Below are 12,269 nucleotides of genomic sequence, written 5' to 3' on the forward strand. Positions count from 1 at the left end.
CCTTTTTACTCAGTGTACTGTGTTGAATGCCATCTATACCCTCCTGGTCGACTTCACTTTCTATATCCATTCTAGAAACTTTCACTTCCTCATTCCAGATATTGACTTGTTTTTCACTCTCGTGTTTGCCTTGTTCCCCTCCTTCTGGGGGTGGTCTTACCCCATCAACATGCTTCATATCCTCATCTGGAGGCCATTTTGGCCTGTTTCCTATAACTTTCTCTACTGTCGAACTCTGCTTAGAACTCTCTGCTGATGGAGGCCATGAGATGCTCAGTTTACCTCTTTCACTGGAGAGCTTCCAGTTGGTATCATCTAAAATGTCCTGCTCTCCACTTGTTGGAAGGTTTTGAGAATTACTAGCTTTGCTTGACTCAGTTTTATTTTTTCTTTGCCTTTCCACTGCGGGGTCAACATCTTTAGCTTGGGTGTTTGGGTTCCATAGCGCTTTATGAGGTTTGTATCCAAAACCTTCATCATAATTTCCTTTGGACTTGAAAAGTTGTTTAAAGTGTGGTTTGCAGTATATGTTTCCATGAAGAGATGCATAACTTCCTAAACTGTGGAGAAGAGAAAAAAAATCTTAATATTATTCAAATACTTGGAGCCAACTTTTTGTATAAATGTTTATTTAACTGCAACACTTTACTTAGGTACAGTACAGATTAGGGGTGTTTACACAGTGCTTGGAGGATAAACCCTTAGCGGCCTGCACTCCTGGGGTTTATGGCAGTCAATATATTAAAGTATATGCTTGTGGTGGAGATGGACTGATGTTGGAGAGCTGGGAGCAATAACTGTAGGCTGAGTAGGCTATAGCCTATCCACAACACTCAGCCTACAGTTATTGCTCCCAGTTCTCCAACATCAGCCCATCTCCACCACCATCTCCACCGAGAGCGCCAGCACTCCCCCTCCTTTTTGTCTTACTTATGTACAGTATCTATGTGAATTGATAATGGACAAAGCCATGTGCACTGCAGGTGGGGCAGATGTAACATGTGTAGAGAAAGTTAGATTTGGGTGGGGGTGTACTTCAAATTGCTATCCATCTTACAGTGTAAAAATAAAGCAGTCAATATTTACCCTGCACAGAAACAAAAAAACTCACTCAAATCTAACTCTCTCTGCACATGTTACATCTGCCCCACCTGCAGTGCACATGGTTTTGTCCATTATCAAACCAAATGTGCTTTGCAAACCAACATGAATCACACACATAGTTCTGATGCTGTACATGGTGCAGAAGATGTGCAGACAAAAGAGAGCTCTGGCAGGGGATGGAATCCAGCAACCCTGCCAGTTGATATTTACTGGTTCCTCAATGTTATTGAGGAATAGGATAGCCTAGAGACAGGTTGGATTGCAGTACGGGGGACTGGGAGTCATCGCCCAATCACCCAATTGTGGTACCCACATAGGTTGTCAATCCAGTCCTCCTTGCTACATTGTAATATCAAGGAACTGTCTGCACAACAGAATCATTGAACTAAACGTATAATACTGCATCTTAGACTTCTTTTGTTTCCTATGTATCACTGCATTGTAATGATTACATATCTTACTGTAATAAAACTATTGTCTGTATATTAGCCATCATTTTTCATTCCACACTACACCTAGTGGTCTAAAAACTCTGTAACTAGACACGTCTTCAGCTTCCAATTGTGGCCAAACAACCTTTCCACAGAGAAGCATAGCCCTGACCCACATTATACTCCTCTTTGTGCAGGACACCCCCTCCTGTTATGATTAGTGTACACAGAACACTTGGAATTGTGATACAGTACTTGTACATCTGTTTGAGTCTGGGTCTGTGTAAAAAAGGCACCAAAGCGTATGGCTGTGGCAATTCATCCCCGTTGTGCGTCATCTGTGACTTTGTACAGACTAGCCTCTCTGGTTCACAGTGAGCATTGTACTTTTTTTTCTGGGTCTGCAATGTGTTCAAAGTTCGGCATATGCTATACAACCATTACCTTTACCATTACCCAGGCCAGACCAGACCCCATAACTTTATTGCTTTCTTAATGGATGAATAACTTGGTCCCACAAGAATCAATATCTACCAAGCTCAGTATTCACCACTACAGGGAACCCTTTGTCTCAAGCGTGAATTCATATGGCACCAACAGGACTCCGCACTAGAGAGTGGATAGATTTGCATTTTATTTATTTATTTACAGTTTCTTATATAGCGCAGCATATTATGTTTACAATTGTAAACAGAGTTAAAACAAACTTGGTAACAACAGACAGACTTGGAGGTAAGAGGGCCCTGCTGCAAGTTTACAATCTATAGGGATATAGGAGGGAAACACAAGGACAGGCACCAGAACTTAAATATGACAGGATTGCCTGAAGAAGTGAGTTTTCAGGGAACGCATGAAAGCTTGGAGGCTAGTGGAGAATCTTATTGTGCGCGGAAGGGCATTCCATAGGGTGGGAGCAGCCCGTAATAGTGAATGGGAGCTGGTGATCCGTGCAGAAGAGAGACGCAGTTCTTGTGCAGAGCGGAGTGGTCGAGACGGGATATATTTTGAGATAAGTAAAGAGATATAAGCTGGTGCAGTATGATTAATAGCTTTATATGCTAGCAGAAGGGTTTTATATTGAATTCAGTAAAACACAGGTAACCAATAGAGGGACTGGCAGAACAGATCAGCAGACGATGAGTGTATTACTAGGAAGAATAGCCTAGCAGCAGCATTGAGAATGGATTGCAGTGGCGAGAGTCTGTTCTTGGGAAGACCAGTTAGGAGACTATTGCAGTAATCAATGCGGGATATAATGAGTGCATGGATAAGATATTTAGTAGTGTCCTGTGTGAGATATGGTCGTATTTTGGATATATTTTGTAGATGCATGTAACATGATTTGGTGACAGCTTGAATGTGGGGAACAAAGGACAGTTCAGAGTCGAGGAGGACCCCTAGGCAAGGAGCTTGTGGGGTAGGGTAGATTGTCGAGTTGTCAACAGTGATGGAGATATCAGGATGGTAACTGTTCTTAGCTGATGGTAATATAAGTAATTCCGTTTTGGAAATATTCAGTTTGAGGTGGCGAGAAGACATCCAATATAAGATTTGGGACTTATCTCTATACTGTACTGTGCCTATTTTAAATAGGTACAGGACTACATTATGTAAGCTGCTGATCTACAGTACCATCTGAGAGGGGTGAATACTTATATAAATCCTCACTTGCTTCATCATAGTTTTAACTCATTTTTAATATGGTTATATTCATTTATGTTATGTGTTATTGGAAGAGATGTGCACCTGACATTTTTCGGGTTTTGTGTTTTGGTTTTGTATCTGGATCTTCTTTTGTGTTTTGGATCTGGATTGGTTATGCCAAAACCCCCCTACCGTATTTTGGTTTTGGCCCATTATTTTTTTTTCTGAAAAAAATCATAAAAAAAGCTATAATCACGGAATTATTTTATTATTGACCTCAATAACATTCATTTCCACTCATTTCCAGTTTATTCTGACCACCTCTCAGCTAACAATATTGTTTTAATGCCAAAAGGTTGCACCGAGGTACAGTAGTTAGAAAACTAAGCTAAGCGACAGATGTGGATAGCACAAACACTGGACTGATACGGCACACTAAGCAGTGCCCCTGGACTAATATGACACACAGCAGCACCCCTGGAACTGATATGGCACACTTATCAAAACCCCTGAACTGCACACAGGGCATAACCCCTGGAATTATACAGCACTAATGGCAGCACCCCAGGAATTATACAACACAAATGGCGGCACCCCTGGACTTATACGGCACACATGGTGGCACCCCTGGTCTGAAACGACACATCTGGAATTATACAGCAATCGTGGCAGCACATCTGGAATTATACAGCACAGATGGCGGCTCCCCTGGGCTCGTATAGCACACACGGCAGCACATCTGGAATTATACAGCACAGATGGTGGCTCCCCTGGACTGGTATAGCACAAACGGCAGCACCCTTGGATTTATACAGCTCACATAGCAGCACCCCTGGAATTATACGTCAAACATGGCTTCACCCCTGGAATGATATGGCACATATGGCAGCACCCCTGAAATTATACTGCAAAACATCTGGAATTATATTGCATACACGGTAGCACCCCTGGACTGATACAGCACACATGGCAGGACTCCTGGAATTATACAGCATACATGGATGCACCCCTTGATTTATACGGCACATGTGGTGGCACCCCTAGACTGATACAGCACACATGGCAGCACCCCTTTAATTGTACAGCATACGTGGAAGCACCCCTTGATTTATAGGGCACATGTGGTGGCACCCCTGGAATTATATTGCATACATGGCAGCACCCCTGGAATTATAGAGCACACATTGGCGCCACTGGAATTATTCAGCACACGTGGCTTAGAGAATTCAGCCAAGCAGCATCAAGCCAGACTTTTCAAAATATGTTTTCAAATACAGCAGCACTTCCCACTCCGCTGCACGGCAAAAACCGCTACAAGCTCTTAGCCGCTGCTGCCCACCGCTGCTGCAGCTCCCCGGGAATATTAATGCAATAAATCTCAAGGACAAACTAGTCTGACTTGTCCTTAGGACAAGTCAGACTAGTTTATGGGGGCCTTTACTATCCTGTGTCTTATTAAGACATTAAGCCATTAGCTATGAGTACAATTTAAACCATTGACATCACATTCCATTCCTAATCACCCACTAAAAACCTAAAAATTATTTACTGCACACTTTGAATCAACCACTGTTTACATTTTCATTACCTTACCCTGAGTGTGTCAACAGACATAGCAATCTTCATGCTCTAGGTATTTTGCAATAAGCAGCAAACTTTCTCCTTATAGCATTGGAATACATAGTAAGCTCATTTTCCCAAGATCACTGTCAAAGTCATTCCTGCACGTTTAAGTTTAAATGTGAAAGTTCATGATCCCAGCCAAAAACCCCTATCATAACCCAGAACTATAGTTATCTTTTCTGTGTCAGAACAGGTATTATTGTGAAAAATATAAAATAAAATGTTTTTGAGGATATATCTTAACAAATACAGGTTGAGTATCCCTTATCCAAATATCCGTTATCAAAATTATTCCGAAAACCATACATTCCAGAAAGTGGATTTTTTTGCTAAAAGCACTACAGGGGACATCTGTACCAGCACTAATGAAGATATAACATGTAACTGGCACTAAATATCTGCAAGAAAGGTGATTGCTTTGCATTCATATTCTGTGCCTGAGATAGTACACAAACTTCGTTTCATGTTTTGAAACCTTGTTTTATGCTCAAATAAAATATATTTGTGTGTATTTCATGTGTTTGATGTGCTTATACAACATAAATGCAATATACCTCAAGATACATCACTGAAATATAAAAATATTCCAAAAAGACGGAATAATCCGTTATTGAAAATTCTTCTGGTCCCGAGCATTTTGGATAAGGGATACTCAACCTGTATATGGATTTTATGCAGCAATTAGGAGGCAGACAGCAGAAATTTGAATGTCAAGTAAGAGTTAGACATATTCTATAACAGGGGTAGCCAACTCTAGTCTTCGAGAGCTACCAACAGTTAACGTTTTCCATGTCTCCTCACAGAATCACAAGTGAAGTATTTAGTTCCACCTGTGGATGTTTTAAAATGTGTAAGTCAGTAATGAGTGCACCTGTGTGCCTGCGAGGTGAGCTGGAAAACGTGAACTGTTGGTAGCTCTTGAGGACTGGAGTTGGCTACCCCGCTCTGTAACATATAGTGTACATGCCTACTTTGGGTTTGGTCAGTAGGAAAGTTAACCGACCAAGGGGCATGGCCAAACAATCGCACCATAATGGCACCGCACCCTTCTAAACAGCACCATAAAAACATGCGCTGTATAGTAGGGGGTGGGGCTACAATTATGCAAATCAGCATGAGTCATGTCAACGGGTGCCTCCCCCAGTTCCACCAACTTTTGCTCTAAGAGGGCAGCTGAGGGGGGTACAAGAAAAAATGTGGAATACTTTCCCACCTATCTCAGAGGCTGGGAGGGCTATCTGATTTTTGGGAGTCTCCTGGCCATACCAGAGGGGTAGGCAACCTTTATAGGGTGACATACTGTACTATAACAGCTAGAAAGGAGGAGGTTGCATTAAAAGGTTTAATTCTGGTCCCCAGCCCTCTGTGCCATGAGCTATATGCTAGAGTCCCTAGTTTCAGATAATAAAGAGGTCTCCACGAAGAAAGGGAAAAAAACTCTATTTCATATAAATGTATTAAATAAATATATATATATATATATATATATATATATATATATATATATGTAGAGAGAGAGAGAGATAGAGAGAGAGAGAGATGCTGAAATGAATAGTACTGAAACGGCAAATAAATGCCAAATAATACTTCAGCTGGTGTGTACGAGCTGATCTGTCCTACACTGATTGTGAAATCTACATTTCTGGGTGGAGGTTTTGTCAATGCATGTTGCTCTTCCATCTACTTGTGCATCTAGGCTGACGTTTGTGCCTGATTGTAGCATGCGAACGGAGATGGAATGCCAATTTGAAAAGTAACTTTTGCACCCAGCATGGGGCGGGAGCAGGAGTGGGGGCTACAATTTTGCCTGGGCACCAAATTGGTCAGAGCAGGGACTGTGCAGAAGGGAAAGCTGTTGGTGGGACATGCTTCTACATGCAGGTGCATGGATTTCCAGCCTACATGGGAGGATTCTTGCATTGGCATAAACCATTGATCTGGCTGTCTGAATATCAGTTGCAGAAGGGTCTGATTGATAATTAGTCTCAAATACAGTACTTCCAAATGTACAGAATGTCTTAACATACTGATTACTGGTCTGAACTGCATCCTAGGACGTGGTATCAGATCTTTGCTGTCACCATTGGCGGGCTGGGTGACCCATGGTATAGCGCAAGCAGCATGATGCAACTGCTACCTAGAGGCCAGAAAATCCTTGCCTCGTCCCTCCTCTACAATTTTGATGACTTGTAGGGAGATATGGATGCAGTCACTGGTCCCCTCCCTGCCCCCAAATTGAATCAGACTGTCCATCATTGACAGTCTGATACAGTTCTGCTTCTGTCATCACAGGTCCCAATTAGGGATGCCAATCCTGGGGCATTTTTTCAATCCCGGGATTAAAAAATGCTCAATTCCAGTATTCCCAGGATCCCAGGATTGGCATACCTAGTTCGCAGACATGTCCCTGTACCCACCGCCACACCAGCCGACCAGCACATTTACTTACATTGGCGGGCAGGAGGCCAGGAGTGGAGTGGGTTCGGAGGTGCACAGTGCCTCCGGTCGTGTGCACCTCCTCCTCAGCAGCCGGAGAAGAGGCAGGTGCTTGTAAAGGGGTGGGCAGTGGTGAAGGGCGGGTGGGCGCATTGAGGGGTAAGCGGGTGGACGAAGGGCAGGCAGGAGAAGGGGTGGCAGCAGAATGGGCGGTGTGGCCTGCGCAGCGTGAACATCACGCTAAACAAGCCGCATGCCGGTGTCGAAAACAGCCAGGCAGCGTCTGAGCGAGTGCTCAGATGCTGCCTGGCATTAGACTGCGCATGAAATCCTGAACTTTTGGGGCAAAACCTGGGATCCCGCCAATCCTGAACCTGGAATTGGCCACCCTAGTCCCAATTGTACACTCAGTACGGTCCTGCACATGCGCAAAGTACTAATAATTGGTACTTTGGCACGGATGCCTAAACTCCATCTACTGTATATCCGAATCACTCCTTTTACAGGACAAAGAAAAGGGGCTTTAAATAGAAACATTTTTTTTTTAATGAATACTGATGCTCCTGATAGTCTGCAAAGTAACACTCACCTTAATGTACTTGCACAGTGTTTACAACGAAAGCAGTTCTTATGGAAGGTCTGCTTGTCTACCACCAGGCATTCCATTGGATAAACCTTCTTTTGACAAATGATGCACATTTCCTTTGCTGGAGGAAGCATTTTCTATAGGGGAAAATAAATAAACACACAAATACATAAATAAATGAATGCAATATCCAACTCATAAGTCCATATTCTAAATTCCACATTTTCAGTGCGAAATTCAGATTCAATCTTTGGCTTCCTTTATTGATTATGATTAATCAGAGATCAATGTTTCATCTAAATCTTATTCTATATTGTTTAGGACTATTTCTGAAATAAACCTTACAATGTAGAATCTAAATTTGCATTCAATAATCTTTATTTGAAAAATAAAGATAATGTAACCCTGAAATGGCATTGCTTAGAACATGGCTATACAACAAGGACCTGAATTCTTTGTGCCCCAGTTTCTCTCAAATACATTATACTGTAGGCTGTCACCATGTAATAGTGATATCCATCCAGTTTTACTTACACTTACGGTATGCACTACAGCATGTAATTATAGACTCGGAAAGCTGAGCCATGTCCTCACTGTTTATAGGTAGTAAAAATTGGGAGCATGTGGAGGTGTATTCTGTCTTTAAAAATACTTACTGATAATTTTGCCTTTTGCTTACAAACCAGAAAACATTTTCCACAACCACCATATAATTTATTTGCCTCCATTGCATACATTTGTCTGTAACCTTTGACCTCATGGTCTTATACAGAGTATGTTGACATCATAACATTTTGATGTTGGAGCATGCTAAAATATTTGTTAGCAGTTTAATTAGGAAAATGTTGATTGATACTGTAGTAATCACATAGTTGCCTACCCTCCTGCATTCTGCAGGAGACTCCCTGAAATAGCAGCAATCTCCCTCCCTCCCTCATTAGTCTAGCAATCTCCCTCATTTCACCTAGGCCACATTACACTGTTACACTTTTGGGGAAAAAATGAATGAAAGATAGATACATTTACATTGAATCATCAGCACCATTTCCCAGCACTTTACCAAGTATAGTAGCTCTTACTAACTGCTTTGGGGCTCATCCACATTTGGATATAAGTAATTAAAAAAAAATCCTCTCAGATGTAGCAGTACACACCCACGCTTCTAGGTGCAACGTTCACAATCTCTCCATACAGTATATGGAACTAGACACGCCCTTTGGGTGGAGCATTACATGCCCCCTCAATGGGAAGCTTTGCAAAATTCTATTACCAACTATAATCTCCCTGAAAATAGTTTTCAAAAGTAGGCAAGTATGAGTAATCATAAATATGTTGTGTCATGAAATGTTATGATAGAAACAGCAATGATCTAACATCAAAAGGGGTTGTACATACAATACTGTGCTATAAATGGAGTCTGCTACAGCCATCTATAGTGCTAAATGGCCCTACACCCAGGACTGGTGCAAACGTCTGCGCCCCAGGCAACCCCCCCTCCCTCCGCTCTGGGGGGGGGGTGCTTGATTCCCACTGATGACCAGCGGGGGGGGGGGGGGGTGTTTGGTGGCAGGGGGGGGGAATGCTCACTGACTCACCTGCTCCCTGCTTTCTATGGTACCTGCTCTCCTCGGCGGCTCAGTACCACCCTCTAGTGGCTGGCGACCTAGGCAAATGCCTAAAGTTGCCTAGTGGTGGCGCCGGCCCTGCCTACACCCAGTGGTTGGCGCCCTGCCTACACCTACATAAGATAAACTCTTATCGCTGATGTCTGTCAGAAGAGGATGACTCAAGTTGCTTCATTTTGGAACCCTCACTCTGCCTCTTTCTGACCTGCCTTCCCTTTCAGAGCTGTTCCATTGCCTTGGTGTTATATAGCAGCACGGATGGTGTAATGGTTAGCATTACTGCCTCACAGCGCTGAGGTCATGGGTTCGATCCCCACCATGGCTCTAACTGTGCAGAGTTTGTATATTCTCCACGTGCTTGCATGGGTTTACTCCGGGTACTCCGGTTTCCTCCCACAATCCAAAAATATAAAGATAGGTTAATTGGCTTCGAACAAAATTAACCCTAGAATGTCTGTGTGTGCGTGTACATGTGTTAGGGAATATAGATTGCAAGCTCCACTGGGGCAGGGACTGATGTGAATGTTCAAATATTCTCTGTAAAGCGCTGCAGAATATGTATGCGCTATATAAGAAACTGTTAATAAATAATAATGTTAATAAATAATAAATATATAAATATATATATATACAAAGATCTACAGGATCCACCTGGGCGTCCAATTATATCAGCCCGCAACTCAATCTTTCAACCTATCTCCCAGTTCCTGGATGGGATATTACAACCTCTTATTAAGACCCAGCCGACCTATATACAAGACACCACTGACTTTTTAAACACCCTTAACAAATTCCAGGTAGTACCTCCAAACACTCTACTGTGCGTCATGGACGTCAGTAGTCTGTATACGTGCATCCCCCATGATGAAGGCTAGCAAGCCATGAAAGCCTTCCTGCTGTCCACCAATATGCAAGCATTGAACCATGAGTTATTTTTGGACCTGCTGAGATTAACTCTCACTAAAAACTACTTCCTTTTCAATGGAGGCTTCTACAAGCAATTATCAGGTTGCTCAATGGGAAGCAATGTTTCCCCTTCCTTTGCGAATATCTACATGTTCCAAGAGACAAAATCTATGTTCATGGACAACCCTGAAGCCAGTGGCAAAGTCCTTCTAATTACACGCTATATAGATGACTTGTTCATGCTATGGGGGGGCAGCCATGAAGAATTCAGCCTCCTGATGGAGAACATCAATGGAAGAGATTCCCCCATAAAATTTACTTATCAAACATCATTGAGCACGATAAACTACCTGGATGTACAAATCAACCTTGCTGACGGACATATCACCACAGGCTTATTCATCAAACCGACCGATAGAAACAATGTACTCAGAGGTAATAGCTTCCATCCTACCTCTTTGAAGAAAGCCCTACCAAGGTCACAGATGATGAGAGCAGCGAGGATTGTCAGTGATGTCCAAGATTTGCCCAAAGTCCTTGACGGCATGGTTACCAAATTTGAAGCAAGAGGTTACAAAAGTGATATCCTACAAACCCAGAAACTGGAGGTTCTCAAGATGTCGAGGAAGACCCTGTTATCATCCAATACCAAAAAGTCCAAACAAGACAATGCTTTACCATTTGTAACCAAGTTTAATACAACTTCTTATGTTCTCCCAAGAGCCTCCAGGGCACTGTGGCCTATAGTCAAGAGTGATGCCAGTCTGACGAGCTTACGTGACAAAACACCCTTAATCTGTCATACCAGAGGCAGAAACATTAGTGATAAAATCGTCCACAGAGACATCACAGGCTTCTCTAAAATAAACGCAACTGCCGAAACCGAATTTCTACAGCGGCCCAATGGTTGTTACAAGTGTCTACATTGCACCACCTGTCAACACATGTTGACTGGACCTAAGTTCATCCATCCGACAGACGGAAAGTCCCATCCAATTAGACATGTTGTCACGTGCACTACCACACACTTGATTTATGTGATTCAGTGCCCGTGCAAATTATTATACGTGGGCAAAACGATCAGAACATTACGCACCAGGATGGCCCTTCATAGGTCCTCTATTAACAAAGCCCTCAGTGGCAAAGAAAATGAACAGCCAGTGGCCAAACATTTTGCCCAAATGGGTCATAGTCTAAATGATCTGAAACATATGGTCATTGACCATATTCCGGAATCGCTACGCCGAGGTGACAGAGATGGACTCCTACTAAGAAAAGAGGCTACTTGGATACATAAACTGAACAGTATTAAACCATATGGCCTGAACGATAAATTCAGCTATGCTATCTTTCTATAGATAGATCCAATTATATGAAGAAAAATCTCCTGACCTACTGTGGTGCATTTAGTCCTCCTGCCTACATTCCTGTCGTTGATGCTCAAATAGCCTCAAGAAGTATATATTTACCTCAACGAGGGAACATGTGTGCTTTTTCTTCTCTTCTCTAATCTTACTGTCACTTTACCCTCTTCTATTACATTTCTTTGTCCACCATTAGATATTTTTAGTTACTCCGCATAGACACTTTACCTGATATAGGCTGATAAGAATCACTGATGACCATCAACAATGTCCTCATTAAAGGGTTCACATAATATTAGAGTCAACATTAGTACTGATGACATAAGTCGTCCCTTAATATACAATGTGTGCTTTTTCTTCTTCTCCGCTTATCTTACTGTCCCTTTACCCTTTCCGATTTGTTATGTTGTCCCATTAATTTTTCATTAGTTTTTCCTTAGAAGTGTCAACACTACCCATGTCGATCACGGCCAGTGCCACTCTAGAATTGGACACTTTCAATATGTCCACGATATCCGACACTTAACTATTACCGATAATCAATAGTATT

At 42.4% G+C, this 12,269-nt stretch overlaps 1 protein-coding gene across 1 annotated transcript in view; it reads right to left on the reverse strand.

The window, feature by feature from the left end:
* Positions 1–428: 428 nt before the first annotated feature.
* Positions 429–12,269, reverse strand: part of XIRP2 (xin actin binding repeat containing 2) — a 150,959-nt gene continuing 139,118 nt past the window's right edge. The window contains exons 10-11 of the mRNA XM_083153904.1: positions 7,828–7,961; positions 429–560 (exon numbers count right to left, since the gene is read on the reverse strand). Of these exons, the coding sequence (XP_083010030.1) occupies positions 7,867–7,961 (95 nt within the window). The 3' untranslated portion in view covers positions 429–560; positions 7,828–7,866. The remainder of the gene's footprint in view (positions 561–7,827; positions 7,962–12,269) is intronic.

This window comes from Crinia signifera, chromosome 7 (assembly GCF_055691185.1).
Source record: "Crinia signifera chromosome 7, ASM5569118v1, whole genome shotgun sequence".
In the NCBI taxonomy this organism is placed as follows: Eukaryota; Metazoa; Chordata; class Amphibia; order Anura; family Myobatrachidae; genus Crinia; species Crinia signifera.